We start from the raw sequence: 18,694 nt of genomic DNA, 5'->3' as shown, positions 1-18,694 counted from the left end.
AGAAATTCACCAAAAAGAGACATGCAACTCAACTGAGAGAATGCGTAATCTAGAAAAGATTCTTAAATGAGGGTATGCCTGAGCTGAATTCCAAACACTGAGCATCTTATTCAAGCCAGTTCATGTAATGGAAGAAGAAAGATTTCAAAAAAGAAAATGTAACAAACAAAGGTAATTAGATAAGCAGTAGTTTGGTGTAACGCATGAAACTACAAGTAGTTGCTAAATGTAATAGGTGAAGCAGAAATTTTCAGAAAACGGGGCTGCATAAATGTTCAGGTATCAAGTAGCAGAAAACCATGCACATAGGCTTGAAATTTCTTCTGCAGCAAGTAATGAAAGTATATTAGGTAGAAGTGTGATATAGTAAGATTTGAGCTTTGAATAAATCACTCTAGTGGCTGAGTGAAAGATGATTTTGAGTAAGAAAAAAAAATGGGAGCAAGAAGATTAGGAGGCAATTTTAATAAAAGACAAATAGGTTGTAAGAGTGGAGAAAGAAAAAGAGAGTCAAGAAATATTCAGAGGACAAAACAGGAAGAATTTAAAGATTTCTTAATTGTCTTGAGTAAACAAAAAAATCAAGGATGCCTCCTAGGTTTCAAGCTTGAGCGGCACAATGAAGTATAACATCAATTCCTGAAGAATGGATTTTAATATAACATTTCACATAGTATAGGAAGTTGGATTAAATGATGTTTAACATTCTATGGACTTATTTAAAGTATAGATATATCGAAGTTGTATATGATATTTTAGAAAAATTTGCCACTAGGGATTAGATATACTTGTTCAGTTTCTAGGCACCTAATGACAATCACTCACTGCAGATGATTTTAGAAAGAGGATGGACCTAAATAATAAACAAATGGCCAGATAGACATTGTTTAATCACTTGACATTTCTATAAAACATAGTAATTATGCCACTCTCCACGCACATGGCTTTATCTAAGGGAAATTTTCTCTCCCTCCCCATCCCCACCAGCCCCAAGTGAAGGAGCAGGCCAAGGTGGAAGTGACTGCTACCATATATCTTTTTGGGTCACTGGCATTTGAACAAAAGGCTGCAACTGGTAAATATAAGGCTCACAGTGCTATGCAGCTATCACAGGGTAGAACCAACAGTCAAGCCCAGGTAAGCTAACTCCAAAGCACAAACTCTTAAGAACCACAATGTGCTGTCCCATCCCTTGGAAACATTTAGAGTATTTAATAGGCTAACTGAATTGTAAATCTTCAAGAGCAGAATTCTAAGTAGTGTTTTCCAAAGGTTTCAGACCCAGGAGCTCTCTCCACCCTAACTCAGTAATACCTTGAAGTCCCACTATCCTTTACAAAGTCCCTTAGAATGCAATTTTAACATTTGTAATTTTAAAGTGAATGACAATCCAGAAAAGTAAGAATGTGTGCAAGCAAGCATAGGGCTTAGTATGCAACCACTAAACAATATAAATGCACCAAGAAAGTACAAATACATAAATTTTGCCATTAGGGAAAAACTAAAACTACATTTTTTTTTTTTAGGATTTAGCTTGTGCCAACCACTGTGTTCATGAAGGTGTGACTTAAACTATTAGAAATTTCCAAACTGACTAGTCACTGCTTAAAATATGATTATGCATTTAAATTAAAAACATGAAATAAAATCCACACCAAAATATGTGGGACATAACTGGGCCTACAAAATATATTAGCTTAGCCAGGATAAAACTTCTTAAGGTGGTTCTGTGAATTTTCTAGTGAGTATAAATGACCTGTGACTCATGAAACACATTAAACTTCAGGAAATCCCTAAACACTCTGTGATGTGGGATGTGAAATTGTGTATGTATATGCACTTTTCTAGGAAGAAAGTCTATAGCATTAACAGCTGTTATCATAATCAGACTACAGTCAGACTGTATAAAATAGAAAGGGGCTATCTAGACTAGTGATTAAAATCAATGACTTTATTTCCATTAGACCTTGGCTCAAGGTCTAACTCCACCATTTACTAATTCTGTGATCAGAGTAAGGCATTTAAAATTGCTTCAAATTTAAGGCACTTAAATTGCATTTAAATTTCCCTTTGTGCAATATGCAAAATTGCATCTATTATGTTTGCTGTGAAATTTAAGGGAATTAATGCAAGATAAAGCATTTACTATATTATCTGGCAGGTATTAAGAACTCAGTGTGAGTTAGCTATTGTTAAAACACATGATGAAAGAAAATGGGAGAGACTAAGAAGGGCAAAAAAGGTAGGATGAGGAAAAAAAAAGAAAGCAGAGAAAGATATAAAGAGTAAAATAAAACACCTGGTGAGAAGAAGTGGAGTGCACACAAGAGTTATCACAGCCTCTGCTAAGGGCTACAAAATTTTTCTAGAAAGAAAAAAAAAAAATCTGGAAGTGCCCATGTAATTTACTAAACTGATGACAAAATTCCATGTAATGAGATTTTGGGGGATGTTCTGAGCTGTGCTGTCTAATTAGCGACATGTGACTATTCACATTTAAAATAATTCAAATTAAACAAAATGTTAAAATTATGTTTTCAGTCTAGTTACATTTCAAATGCTCCATAGCCACACAGGGTTAGTGGCTACCGTGTTGGACAGAATAGCTACAGAATATTTCCACGATCACAAAGTTTTATCAGATGCTATCGAAATGGGAGACACTTCTGGGTCAGGACTTCGTAAGTTGCAAGTGACAGAAATCAGACTTAATGTATGTTAAAACAAAAAAAGATATTTGGGGAAATACCGTGGTAGGTCAGAGACTAAAAGGAAAATCTTTAGGGATTAATATAGATTTGGGGATATTACAGCCTAAAAAATTGGCACTCAGTAGGACTCCTCTCTGTATGTCTCTGTCAGGCTTCATTCTCTCCCAATGACAATGGGCTTTCTCTATGATGTCAGCAAACTTGGTTACAATGGCTTCAGATTCATTTCCACTTCTTTAATACATGATGCCAAAGTCTTCCAGCTCCAATTTTGTTTTCCGTTCAATTCCTGGGAGGACTTTGACTGGACTGGTAAAAATTTTCTGTCCACTCTTGCAGCAATCACTCTAGCTAAGGAGGTAAAATATTCTGATCTGCCCAATCTGGACAATTTCCCACTCCTTTAGTGAGTGTCAGTACCAGAAAAACAGAGGACAATGATGTGTGGAATGGAAGAGTGTTAGCATCAACATAGCCACTGGCAAAAGTGTGAGCAGGTCAGCTGCCCCAAAATGTGTGTTCTTTAGTAACATAATGTCAGAAAAGTCCCCCAAATCACACTCCAGAGCTACCTTCATGGTTTTTTATACTTATTGTGTAATGCCATTATTTTTTCCTATTAGTATTACATAGTTTAAAGCCAATGTTAATTAAAAAGACTGCCCTCGTACTTTAGCAAACTGCAAGTGAAACATTCATTTTCTTCCTTATACTGAATATCTGTAAACTGAAAAAGAACAGTTGCTGAATTCAAATTTACTTTTTCTTATAATAACCTTGATATGGAATTAAATTACAACCCTAAGACTCTCATTTATACTGATTTTTTTCTCTATTCTATAGCTCATGCAACCATGTCTTTGTAATATCTCTCACTGGCATAAATATAACAAGAGATGTGTTAGCAAAATAAGAACAAATATTATATTTAACTTACATCTTCTATATCCTTGTCCAGAGCTACAATTCTTAGAGGGGTGGTCAAATTCACACTGTCAGAAATAGTTGCTCCCACTGGGGCAGATTCCAGAATATAGCCTTGATAACTGGGCATTGTGAAATATGGGCTCTGATTGTTTTCATCCAGTATTTCAATATGCAGACTGGCAAAAGCAGGAAGAGGATGACCATTGTCCTGTTCAGCCTAAAAAAGATTATAAAAGATTAAAACATTGTATGTTATGGAATCCTTTTGGGGTGCTATTTTTCATACTATATGTAGGAATTCTCTTTTAATCTGGTATCATTACAGAAAGAAGAACTACTTTAAAGTAAAGGACCCTTAGAAAACATGAGGAAATAAAAGTCCAGAGAGGCTTCATCAATTTTTCTTTCCTGTACTCAAACCCAGTGTATATTTCAAAAAAAAAAAACACAAAAAAAAAACCAACAAATCATTGCAATAAACTTTTGTATCTGTCATGGCATATTATTAGAAGAAATAACAGCACAAATACATTTAGATAGAAAATGGAGAAGCGAAGATATTTGAGTGAATTGCTGATAAAATATTTAAATAAAAGACAGAGACAAATATTCATAACTCAAATAACGCATTGTGTTTATTTTTGCCTCTTCCACGTCTTCTTGTTCCATAGTAGTAGTTAAATCCCCAAATAATTCATAATTCTACATACAATTAATAGATTAAAGCTACATTTGTTGCCTATGAAAAGTCCTCTAAAGACTCTTATATGGGACACAGAAAATTTCAATAAATTATTTTTGGTAGAAATGGAAATGTAAACATTATTTAACCATAAATATGTTATTCAAGTAAAATTAATATTCCTGTAGTAGGAGTATGTTTGTTTTCTTGTTTTTTTCCTCCTATTCAGTTTAAAAATTTGATGACAATTTATATTTCCAATAAATTTTCTTAGTAAATCTCCACATGGTCATGCTATGAATGGGTGAACACCAACCCTTAACACCAACTCTTGACTTTCTGTTTTTGAAAAAATGCATCTTACTGTATAGCAATCCAAAAATTTTATTTAACGGAAGATTTTATCACAACTGATTTCTAGAAAATCTCTTCCAAACTTTAGAAGAAATCATTAACATAATTCAATAGTATATATATATATATATATATATATATATATATATATATATATATATATATAAATAGATTCAAAATCTGTCATTTTTTTAATTGATATGTTCCCCCATTGCTGCAATAGTTGTATTTTGAAATCAACTAAAAGTTAAATATTGGGAGGAGGGGCAAGATGGCGGAAGAGTAAGATGCGGAGATCACCTTCCTTCCCACAGATACAGTAGAAATACATCTACACGTGGCACTGCTCCTACAGAACACCCACTGAACGCTGGCAGAAAACGTCAGACCTCCCAAAAGGCAAGAAACTCCCCACGTACTTGGGTAGGGCAAAAGAAAAAAGAAACAACAGAGACAAAAGAATAGGGACGGGACCTGCACCAGTGGGAGGGAGCTGTGAAGGAGGAAAGGTTTCCACACACTAGGAAGCCCCTTCACGGGCGGAGACTGCGGGTGGCAGAGGGGGGAAGCTTCGGAGCCACGGAGGAGAGCGCAGCAACAGGGGTGCGGAGGACAAAGCGGAGAGATTCCCGCACGGAGGATCGGTGCCGAGCAGCACTCACCAGCCCGAGAGGCTTGTCTGCTCACCTGCCGGGGCGGGCGGGGCTGGGAGCTGAGGCTCGGGCTTCAGTGCTAGCTGGGAGGGAGTCCGGGAAAAAGTCTGCAGCTGTCGAAGAGGCAAGAGACTTTTTCTTGCCTCTGTTTCGCGGCGTGCAAGGAGAGGGGATTCAGAGCACCGCCTAAACGGACTCCAGAGACGGGCGCAAGCCGCGGCTATCAGCGCGGACGCCAGAGACGGGCATGAGACGCTAAGGCTGCTGCTGCCGCCACCAAGAAGCCTGTGTGCGAGCACAGGTCACTCTCCACACCGCCCCTCCCGGGAGCCGGTGCAGCCCAACACGGCCAGGCTCCTGTGATCCGGGGACAACCTCCCTGGGAGAACGCACGGCGCGCCTCAGGCTGCTGCAAAGTCATGCCGGCCTCTGCCGCCCCCGTACCCCTCCCTCCCCCCGGCCTGAGTGAGCCAGAGCCCCCGAAGCAGCTGCTCCTTTAACCCCGTTCTGTCTGGGCGTGGAACAGACGCCCTCAGGCGACCTACATGCAGAGGCGGGTCCAAATCCAAAGCTGAACCCTGGGAGCTGTATGAACAAAGAAGAGAAAGGGAAATCTCTCCCAGCAGCCTCAGAAACAGCGGATTAAAGCTCCACAAACAACTTGATGTGCCTGCATCTGTTGAATACCTGAAGAGACAACAAATCATCCCAAATTCAGGAGGTGGACTTTGGGAGCAGGATATATTAATTTTTCCCCTTTTCCTTTTTTTCCATGTGGATGAAAGGCTCTTGGTGCTCCAGCCAGGCATCAGTGCTGTGCCTCTGAGGTGGGAGACCCAACTTCAGGACACTGATCCACAAGAGACCTACCAGCTCCACGTAATACCAAAAGGCAAAAATCTCGCAGAGATCTCCATCTCAACATCAAGACCCAGCTTCACTCAACAACCAGCAAGCTACAGTGCTGGACACCTTATGCCAAACAACTAGCAAGACAGGAACACAGCCCCATCCATTAGCAGAGAGGCTGCCTAAAATCATAATAAGGCCACAGACACCCCAAAACACACCACCAGATGTGGACGTGCCCACCAGAAAGACAAGATCCAACCTCATCCACCAGAACACAGGCACTAGTCCCCTCCACCAGGAAGCCTACACAACCCACTGAACCAAACTTAGCCACTAGGGACAGATAACAAAAACAACGGGAACTATGAACCTGCAGCCTGTGAAAAGGAGACCCCAAACGCAGTAAGATAAGCAAAATGAGAAGACAAAAAAACACACAGCAGGTGAAGGAGCAGGGTCAAAACACACCAGACCTAACAAATGAAGAGGAAAAAGGCAGTCTACCTGAAAAAGAATTCAGAATAATGATAGTAAAGATGACCCAAAATCTTGGAAATAGAATAGACAAAATGCAAGAAACATTTAACAAGGACGTAGAAGAACTAAAGAGGAACCAAGCAAAGATGGAAAACACAATAAATGAAATTAAAAATACTCTAGACGGGATCAATAGCAGAATAACTGAGGCAGAAGAACGGATAAGTGACCTGGAAGATAAAATAGTGGAAATAACTACTGCAGAGCAGAATAAAGAAAAAAGAATGAAAAGAACTGAGGACAGTCTCAGAGACCTCTGGGACAACATTAAACGCACCAACATTCAAATTATAGGGGTCCCAGAAGAAGAAGAGAAAAAGAAAGGGACTGAGAAAATATTTGAAGAGATTATAGTTGAAAACTTCCCTAATATGGGAAAGGAAATAGTTAATCAAGTCCTGGAAGCACAGAGAGTCCCATACAGGATAAATCCAAGGAAAAACACGCCAAGACACATATTAATCAAACTATCAAAAATTAAATATAAAGAAAACATATTAAAAGCAGCAAGGGAAAAACAACAAATAACACACAAGGGAATCCCCATAAGGTTAACAGCTGACCTTTCAGCAGAAACTCTGCAAGCCAGAAGGGAGTGGGAGGACATACTTAAAGTGATGAAGGAGAAAAACCTACAACCAAGGTTACTCTACCCAGCAAGGATCTCATTCAGATTCGATGGAGAAATTAAAACCTTTACAGACAAGCAAAAGCTGAGAGAGTTCAGCACCACCAAACCAGCTTTACAACAAATGCTAAAGGAACTTCTCTAGGCAAGAAACACAAGAGAAGGAAAACACCTACAATAACAAACCCAAAATATTTAACAAAATGGGAATAGGAACATACATATCGATATTTACCTTAAATGTAAATGGATTAAATGCTCCCACCAAAAGACACAGACTGGCTGAATGGATACAAAAACAAGACCCATGTATATGCTGTCTATAAAAGACCCACTTCCGACCTAGAGACACATACAGACTGAAAGTGAGGGGATGGAAAAAGATATTCCATGCAAATGGAAATCAAAAGAAAGCTGGAGTAGCAATTCTCATATCAGACAAAATAGACTTTAAAATAAAGACTATTACAAGAGACAAAGAAGGACACTATATAATGATCAAGGGATCGATCCAAGAGGAAGGTATAACAATTGTAAATATGTATGCGCCCAACATAGGAGCACCTCAATACATAAGGCAAATACTAACAGCCATAAAAGGGGAAATCGACAGTAACACAATCATAGTAGGGGACTTTAACACCCCACTTTCACCAATGGACAGATCATCCAAAATGAAAATAAATACGGAAACACAAGCTTTAAATGATACATTAAACAAGATGGACTTAATTGATATTTACAGGACATTCCACCCAAAAACAACAGAATACACATTTTTCTCAAGTGCTCATGGAACATTCTCCAGGATAGATCATATCTTGGGTCACAAATCAAGCCTTGGTAAATTTAAGAAAATTGAAACCGTATCAAGTATCTTTTCCGACCACAACGCTATGAGACTAGATATCAATTACAGGAAAAGATCTGTAAAAAATACAAACACATGGAGGCTACACAATACACTACTTAATAACGAAGTGATCACTGAAGAAATCAAAGGGGAAATCAAAAAATACCGAGAAACAAATGACAATGGAGACACGACGACCCAAAACCTATGGGACGCAGCAAAAGCAGTGCTAAGAGGGAAGTTTATAGCAATACAAGCCTACATCAAGAAACAGGAAACATCTCGAATAAACAACCTAACCTTGCACCTAAAGCAATTAGAGAAAGAAGAGCAAAAAAACCCCAAAGCTAGCAGAAGGAAAGAAATCATAAAGATCAGGTCAGAAATAAATGAAAAAGAAATGAACGAAACAATAGCAAAAATCAATGAAACTAAAAGCTGGTTCTTTGAGAAGATAAACAAAATTGATAAACCATTAGCCAGACTCATCAAGAGAAAAAGGGAGAAGACTCAACTCAATAGAATTAGAAATGAAAAAGGAGAAGTAACCACTGACACTGCAGAAATACAAACGATCATGAGAGATTATTACAAGCAACTCTATGCCAATAAAATGGACAACCTGGAAGAAATGGACAGATTCTTAGAAATGCACAACCTACCGAGACTGAACCAGGAAGAAATAGAAAATATGAACAGACCAATCACAAGCACTGAAATTGAAACTGTGATTAAAAACCTTCCAACAAACAAAAGCCCAGGACCAGATGGCTTCACAGGCGAATTCTATCAAACATTTAGAGAAGAGCTAACACCTATCCTTCTCAAACTCTTCCAAAATATTGCAGAGGGAGGAACACTCCCAGACTCATTCTATGAGGCCACCATGACCCTGATACCAAAACCAGACAAAGATGTCACAAAGAAAGAAAACTACAGGCCAATATCACTGATGAACATAGATGCAAAAATCCTCAACAAAATACTAGCAAACAGAATCCAACAGCACATTAAAAGGTTTATACACCATGATCAAGTGGGGTTTATTCCAGGAATGCAAGGATTCTTCAATATACGCAAATCAATCAACGTGATACATCATATTAACAAATTGAAGGAGAAAAACCATATGATCATCTCAATAGATGCAGAGAAAGCTTTTGACAAAATTCAACACCCATTTATGATAAAAGCCCTGCAGAAAGTAGGCACAGAGGGAACTTTCCTGAAAATAATAAAGGCCATATATGACAAACCCACAGCCAACATTGTCCTCAATGGTGAAAAACTGAAACCATTTCCACTAAGATCAGGAACAAGACAAGGTTGCCCACTCTCACCACTATTATTCAACATAGTTTTGGAAGTGTTAGCCACAGCAATCAGAGAAGAGAAAGAAATAAAAGGAATCCAGATCGGAAAAGAAGAAGTAAAGCTGTCACTGTTTGCAGATGACATGATACTATACATAGAGAATCCTAAAGATGCTACCAGAAAACTCCTAGAGCTAATCAATGAATTTGGTAAAGTAGCAGGATACAAAATTAATACACAGAAATCGCTTGCATTCCTATATACTAATGATGAAAAATCTGAAAGTGAAATTAAGAATACACTCCCGTTTACCATTGCAACAAAAAGAATAAAATATCTAGGAATAAACCTACCTAAGGAGACAAAAGACCTGTATGCAGAAAATTATAGGACACTGATGAAAGAAATTAAAGATGATACAAATAGATGGAGAGATATACCATGTTCTTGGATTGGAAGAATCAACATTGTGAAAATGACCCTACTACCCAAAGCAATCTACAGATTCAATGCAATCCCTATCAAACTACCACTGGCATTTTTCACAGAACTAGAACAAAAAATTTCACAATTTGTATGGAAACACAAAAGACCCCGAATAGCCAAAGCAATCTTGAGAACGAAAAATGGAGCTGGAGGAATCAGGCTCCCTGACTTCAGACTATATTACAAAGCTACAGTAATCAAGACAGTTTGGTACTGGCACAAAAACAGAAATATAGATCAATGGAACAGGATAGAAAGCCCAGAGATAAACCCACACAGATATGGTCACCTTATCTTTGATAAAGGAGGCAAGCATATACAGTGGAGAAAAGACAGCCTCTTCAATAAGTGGTGCTGGGAAAATTGGACAGCTACATGTAAAAGTATGAAATTAGAACACTCCCTGACACCATACACAAAAATAAACTCAAAATGGATTAAAGACCTAAGTGTAAGGCCAGACACTATCAAAGTCTTAGAGGAAAACATAGGCAGAACATGCTATGACATAAATCACAGCAAGATCCTTTTTGACCCAGCCCCTAGAGAAATGGAAATAAGAACACAAATAAACAAATGGGACCTAATGAAACTTAAAAGCTTTTGCACAGCAAAGTAAACCATAAACAAGACCAAAAGACAACCCTCAGAATGGGAGAAAATATTTGCAAATGAAGCAACTGACAAAGGATTAATCTCCAAGATTTACAAGCAGCTCATGCATCTCAATAACAAAAAAAACAAACAACCCAATCCAAAAATGGGCAGAAGACCTAAATAGACATTTCTCCAAAGAAGATATACAGATGGCCAACAGACATATGAAAGAGTGCTCAACATCATTAATCATTAGAGAAATGCAAATCAAAACTACAATGAGGTATCATCTCACACCGGTCAGAATGGCCTCATCAAAAAATCTAGAAACAATAAATGCTGGAGAGGGTGTGGAGAAAAGGGAACACTCTTGCACTGTTGGTGCGAATGTAAATTGATACAGCCACTATGGAGAACAGTATGGAGGTTCCTTAAAAAACTAAAAATAGAACTACCATATGACCCAGCAATCCCACTACTGGGCATATACCCTGAGAAAACCATAATTCAAAAAGAGTCATGTACCAAAATGTTCATTGCAGCTCTATTTACAATAGCCAGGACATGGAAGCAACCTAAGTGTCCATCATCGGATGAATGGATAAAGAAGATGTGGCACATATATACAATGGAATATTACTCAGCCATAAAAAGAAATGAAATGGAGGTATTTGTAAAGAGGTGGATGGACGTAGAGACTGTCATACAGAGTGAAGTAAGTCAGAAAGAGAAAAACAAATACAGTATGCTAACACATATATATGGAATCTAAGGAAAAAAAAAAAAAAGGGTCATGAAGAACCTAGTGGCAAGACGGGAATAAAGACACAGACCTACTAGAGAATGGACTTGAGGATATGGGGAGGGGGAGGGGTGAGATGTGACAGGGTGAGAGAGTGTCATGGACATATATACACTACCAAATGTAAAATAGATAGCTAGTGGGAAGCAGCCGCATAGCACAGGGAGATCAGCTCGGTGCTTTGTGACCACCTAGAGGGGTGGGATAGGGAGGGTGGGAGGGAGGGAGATGCAAGAGGGAAGAGATATGGGAACATATGTATATGTATAACTGATTCACTTTGTTATAAAGCAGAAACTAACACACCATTGTAAAGCAATTATACTCCAATAAAGATGTTTAAAAAAAAAAAGAAAAAGAGAATAGGGAGGGTGGGAGGGAGAGGCAAGAGGGAGGAGATATGGGGATATATGTATATGTATAGCTGATTGACTTTGTTATGCAGCAGAAACTAACGCACCATTGTAAAGCAATTATACTCCAATAAAGATGTTAAAAAATAAAAATAAAAAAATAAAAAGCAAAAAAAAAAAAAAAAAGTTAAATATTTTATTTTAAATCCTGGAGTGCTTTCCTACATGAAGCAGTGACATTTGGCCATGAAGGTTTATAAGCAGTTCAGATAGATATCTCTGATTGTTCATTATTGGGCTTCTGGAAGATAATTTTTCACTTTTTTCTAGTTGTAATTTTTAGTGTTTCTATCAATTGAGAGGGTATGTTACAAATCACAGTAATGTTTGGCAGAACCAGTGAGTTTGCACCAAGAAAAATCACCTCATGTTATTAGTAATATTAAAAAAAATTTTGAGATATAATTTATGCTAATTACTGCATTGAAATTATGGTAATTAATAAACCCATTGTTAAATAATATTATATAAAGCATTGTTTAGAAAAAAACTACTTACCTTTGTTTTTTAAATATTTTGATAACTCTATTTCAAGATATTAGCTTTCCTTTATAATGTTATATAGTTTATTTTATGCATTTAAATTTTCATCTGAGAACAGATTGCTAGAGTGGTTAATGGTACAAAATGTTTCTGAGCCCCTGCTCTGCATTAAAGACAATAGTCCTGGAATAATGTGTAGCCTTCTCTGTAACTTTGTATCCTTCACTCAACCATATGTCCTCCTGACCGTCAGCATGGATAAGCTGTTTCTGTATCCAGTGGTTGTGATTAATTTGTGCTGAGACATGGATGTGCTTCTAGGAGTCCCCTCTGTGACATAGAGTAGGCTTTCTGGACACAGTTGACCAGGGGAAAAGGTACAGTCCATGACTAGAAAACATCATCTTTCACTGTAGGAAACTAATTGGTCCATAAGGGGTTCCAGCCCAGTGACCTGGATCTAATTGAATCAGGAACAGTTCACACATGCTAGTCATTTTGAACAGGACTTTTTCTCTCTCCCTTTATTTTGTATCTAATTGTTTTGAAAGTCATTATGTTATGTCCTGGACATACTAATAATGCTATGAAAAGTCACAGATTTTATCACTTGTCCCCTTCCTCCAATAAACACACGCAATTTATGGATGGTGAGAGGAAAACAAAAAGCAAATTGTGTAACAATGAAAGAAGCTTTTATTTTACATTCAGCTCATATGTTGTTAATTTTTACTGCAAGCTGGGAAGCCAGGAAAACATGTATTATTTGCATGATGGAAACAAAGTGATCCAACAAAAAGAGAAAGAAAACTCAAATTAGATCTGTGGAAACAGCTGATTTGCCCATATCTTTAAAAATAACATGCAAAGACTCTATTATTTCCCTAACATTAGTTTGTTGTTAATATGAGTAATATTTTTGGATTGCTACTACATATTTTGTCCTCTTTGGGGTGTTTTGTATGTGCTAACCACGTATCTGTCCCCAAAGTCCACATTCTTAATCTCTATGCTATTTTGCCCCTCTAAATATGAAAACATATACTTTTGTGTTGATGCAAAAATTAAAACGTCAGTTTTATGTTTAAGGCCACACCACATGTAAGTCACAGACAGAGTAGGGCCCAGACTCAGGTCTCCTGATTTATGAGAGCTTACACAGGGAAATTCACCACATGATTCTCTAATTTAGAGAATGCAAATGAACATCCAAATATAAGACTGATGGGAAAAATTAGTGGCAGGAAAGAAAATTAGTAAAGTAGATATTCCAGATTGAATTAGAGATAAAATACGTCACTTAAAACAAATTATCATGCTTTTCTCTTTAGAAGGTTCATGCACGAAACCTATCATCCAATCCTCTCTTCTGTATAATATAAATAGGAATTCTCAAAAGTCTTACTTATTCTGTTCCCCTGTAGTCGCTAGTAAATGAGATGAGAAGCATAAAAAAGCAGGTCAAGTGAAACAAGGTAGTATTTAAAAAATCATCTAATCCCATAAGACAACCTTATTTATATCTACAAAGTCTGTACTTACAAATTAAACATTATATTTAAAAGCCAGGTTTTGCTTGGAGAATTTCTGGGCATGAGTCCCATTTTCAATAATGAGACCAAAGTAAAACTAAAGCCAAAACGGGAGAAGTATACAAAATATACTATTTAGTTACTTTGGAGAGCAAAACATTAAAAGAAACAAGCTACTCCATTTTCAATATTAAGACAAGCAAATATTGATAACCTCTTAGCTCCTTGAACCACAGGACAGAGAATACAGACTAACTTTTGTCCTACTGGCTTGCAGCAAGCAATGTAACAAATTCCATGATCTCTAGTATGAACCCTTTAAAGTAGATACAACAATTTAGGGGGAAAAAAGAAAATAGGAAAGATTATCAAGACATTTAAATACATTCTAGGAAAGAAGAAATAAATAACTTTTTTCCTGGAAAGTCAGGAATTATTTATTATGCATCTATAGTGTCCACTTTTTACATTTTTGTGTTTGCTTTTGTCTACACTCATTCTTCCCAATTTTTCCTAAGCCCACTTCAGTTAGGCTTTTGCCCCCACCACTCAAATACAGCTGTTCTTGTCAAAATTACCAGTAATTCCTACATTGCTAAAAGCAATGTTTATTTTTAATCCATATCTTACTTAACCTACCTTCAGCATTTAAAACATTATTCACTAGCCTTTCAAGACAACACTCTCTCTTGGTTTTCTTCCAATACTACTATCCGTTTCTTCTCATTCTCATTTTCTGGTTTCTCCTTTCTTCTCCAACTTAAAATTGGGGTGGCCCTGGAGTCAGGTCTTAGTCATCTTCTCTTCTTCTTATTCACTTCCTTGCTAATCTAGTCTAATCTCATGGTTTTAAAAATCTCAGTAACTAACCCTAAATAGACATTTCTCCAAAGAAGACATACAGATGGCCAACAAATGCTTGAAAATATGCTCAACATCACTAATTATTAGAGAAACGCAAATCAAAACTACAGTGAGGTATCATCTCACACTGGTCAGAATGGCCATCGTTAAAAAATCTACAAATAATAAATGCTGGAGAGGATGTGGAGAAAAGGGAACCCTCCTACACCATTGGTGGGAATGTAAATTGGTACAGCCACTATGGAGAACAGTATGGAGGTTCCTCAAAAAACTAAAAACAGAACTACCATATGACCCAGCAATCCCACTCCTGGGCATATACCTGGAGAAAACCATAATTCAAAAAGATATATGCACCCCAGTGTTCACCGCAGCACTATTTACAGTAGCCAGGACATGGAAGCAACCTAAATGTCCATCAACAGAGGAACGGACAATGAAGATGTGGTACATATATACAATGGAATATTACTCAGCTATAAAAAGGAATGAAATAGTGTCACTTGCAGAGATGTGGATAGACCTAGAGATTGTCATACAGAGTGAAGTAAGTCAGAAATAGAAAAACAAATATCGTATAACATCGCTTACATGTGGAATCTCGAAAAATGGTACAGATGAACTTATATTTAAAGCAGAAATAGAGACACAGATGTAGAGAACAAACTTACGGATACCAAGGGGGGGAAGGCAGGGGGTGGGATGAATTGGGAGATTAGAATTGACATATATACACTACTATTTATAAAATAGATAACTAATGAGAACCTACTGTATAGCACAGGGAACTCTACTTACTCAATGCTCTATGGTGACCTAAATGGGAAGGAAATCTAAAAAAGAGGGGATATATGTATATGTATAACTGATTCACTTTGCTGTACAGCAGAAACTAACACAACATTGTAAAGCAACTATACTCCAATAAAAATTTTTTTTAAATGTCAGTTACATAATGACTCCCAATTTCTATCTCCAGCTTGGAGCTCTGAAAGTCCAGAATCTATACACAACTGTATATGTAATAACTCTGCTTAAATAATAACTATAAAGATAGTTATTATCTAATTATTATAGTTATTATGTAACTACAGTTATAATTATTTTAAAATAACTATTAAATAATATGTTTATTAGATACCTGTTATCTAATAAACATTTCAAATGTAACTGCTGAAAAAACGAAATTCTCATCTCCCACCTCACAAACCTACTCCACAAACAGTCTTTTCCACTTTAATAGCAGCTCCATTCTTCCAGTTGCTCAGGCCAAGAACCTTGGAGTCACCTTTACTCCTTGGTTCTTTTCACACTTCACATCTAATCTATGAGGAAATTTTATTGACTATAACTTCAAAATAGATGCAGGATCTAACTACTTCTCATCTCCTCCACTGTTACCAGCCTGGTAGGGGCCAACCTACCATCATCTGCCACCTGGATGATTTAAACTTCTCCATCAGCTTCTACCCTTGCCAGTAGCCCATTCTTTTATGTGCAGCTCAGTGATTTTGTTAAATATCAGTCAGATCAAGTCACTTCTCTCATTAAAACCTCTCAATGATTTCCAATTTGACTCAAGCCTACGGGATCTGACATCTTATTGCTTTTATCGTATTCTCCTTCTCACTAAATATGCTCTGACCATACTATATGCTGCTCCACTAAAAATCAGGCATATTCTTACCTCAGGACCTTTGCATTGGCTGTTCCCTCTACCTCAAATGCTATTCCCACAAATGTCCACATGAATCACATATCTTTTTCCACATGACCTGCATTGACCACCTCATTTAAATTATATCCCCAGCACTGGAATTCACAATGTAATTTGCTTTTTTTTATAGCACTTAACAGATAAAATATTTCAAAATATGTTTATTTATTATACTTGTAATTTATTGTCAGAATTATTCCACTAGAATATAACTTTCAAGATATCACGGATGTGTGACTATTCTGTTAGTGTTGACTTCCCAGGCTTATTGTAGTAGCTAACATTGAATAGTCTGTCAATAAGTACTGAATGAATAAATGTTCTTTTGGTAAGAAAGTCACACACTACTGCAAAAGCAAATGATGCTGTAATGAAAAAGTGGCTTAGCAGAGGGATATTTGTCTCCCAGTCTATATCTAACCAACTTCACAACACCTGTTAAGTCCCTTACCCTCCCTTAATCACAGTAAATGACAATTTACAAGACATCTTGATTGTGTGATAACAATACATTCAAATTCAATTCAAATACATTCAATTGTGTGATACAATATATTCAAAATACTTAATAAATACTTAATTCAAAAATGCCTTGCAAGAAAATGTCTTGTTCAATAACTGTTAGTTGTATTATTGTTATTAAAAATAGTTTAAAGAAAATCTCCTGCTTGGAGTGACAGATGGGGAAAAAATTTTAAAGTTTTTTAAAAATTAATAATTTGTGTTTCCATCTTCTCATTTGATAATATATAATCAATGGATTTTATACTCCAAGAAATATTTCATGTCATCAAACTTAAGAAGAAAAAACAAGTCTTATGTTAATGTAATTAATTGTAGTTTTATTGTAAAATGTAAATTAAATGTTGCAACTAAAAAGGTAAAACCACACTTTAGTCTTGATAATTCTGATACTTTTGCATTTTTCCTATATTTATAATATTTAAAAATAAAAATGGAATTATATTGTATGTAAAAAAAAAAATGTCCTTTCTCTATGCGTCTGTAAACCTAACCCTTTAATGCAACAAATGTCTGCGCATCATTCTTCACTAGACCTTTAAATTCTATGAGAGGGTAAACACTGTAAATTTGTCTGTTTCATACATTGCTAAATATCTGGTCAGTTCCTGGTATATGGAAGAATTCAAAAATAGGTTTGTTGTGAATTTTCTGTATTTTCAATTTCAATAGGCTATGTATATCTTTGCTTTACATAAATATTTTCTACAAATAAAATGAATGTGCCATGATTTTAATCCCCATTTTATAGATATTTACAGAGGGGTTGTTTTGGACATTAAAATGAAGCAGAAATAAATTTTTGTGAATGTATAACATGAACAGCTTAAGTTATGTGAATGCCATCTTTATTTGTGCATTTTAAAGGTTTTTCATATCTAACAAAGCTTACCTACAGATAATTGGTACTGATATGCATTCCTGCCAGTCATATAAAGATATATAAAGGGCCACAAACTATCCTCCTCACTCACCAATTGTGGTTCGCTATTAACAGGAATGAGGGCTGTGGATAGGTGATCTACAGTCTTCCAGAATTTATCAACATTTACCTATAATACATATATAAATAAGTTGATATATATTTTAAGATATGGGGAGGTTTTTAAAATGGGCAGTGGTTTAAACAAAGAGATGTTTGCTCTGATTTGCTCTGTTTTTCACTTAGCGCATGACTTAGACACATTTTCTTGTCAGACTGAGGCAAATTGATTACTTAAGCAAGGTTCTGACTGAGTACACTCTTATAGTGCATTAACACACTTTTTTATTTGCCAGTTTTCTTGCCTGTCTCTCCTATTAAACTATAGTCTTTCATCTCTAGTTCTTAGGACCTGTTTGACCGATTTTTACAAACATCAGATACCTTAGGAAGGAAGGGGGATGGTGGGGAGGCGAGGGGAGGGGAGAAGAGGAACAAGGAACAAAGTATGGATGGAAAGGAGGAGGGAAGGAAAACAAATGGCAAAGCCATTTCCCTATATACCAGAAGTAAATGACAGGTAACTTTCAAAAATTATGGCAAACAGATAGGGCAGTGGTTCTCAAACTTTAGTTTACCTAAGACTCAGCAGGAAAGCCTATAATAAAGCATATTCCCACATCCTCCCCACAAAGATTCTGATTCATGTATCTTGGACAGGGATAAGAAATCTCCCTTTTTATCAAACTCCTTGGGTGGTTATAATGTGAGTACTTTGAGAGACACCCTTCTGGGTCTGGCTACTTCATGCTTGAGCTATGCCCACACTCGAATTTCTGGAAAAT

At 36.7% G+C, this 18,694-nt stretch overlaps 1 protein-coding gene across 1 annotated transcript in view; it reads right to left on the bottom strand.

Moving 5' to 3' along the window:
- The window catches only part of PCDH15 (protocadherin related 15), a 1,145,650-nt gene that overhangs the window by 300,861 nt on the left and 826,095 nt on the right, over positions 1-18,694 (bottom strand). The window contains exon 13 of the mRNA XM_068548948.1: positions 3,649-3,855. Within this exon, the coding sequence (XP_068405049.1) occupies positions 3,649-3,855 (207 nt within the window). The remainder of the gene's footprint in view (positions 1-3,648; positions 3,856-18,694) is intronic.

Source organism: Eschrichtius robustus, chromosome 7 (assembly GCF_028021215.1).
Source record: "Eschrichtius robustus isolate mEscRob2 chromosome 7, mEscRob2.pri, whole genome shotgun sequence".
In the NCBI taxonomy this organism is placed as follows: Eukaryota; Metazoa; Chordata; class Mammalia; order Artiodactyla; family Eschrichtiidae; genus Eschrichtius; species Eschrichtius robustus.
This window is presented reverse-complemented; position numbering and strand designations above follow the sequence as displayed.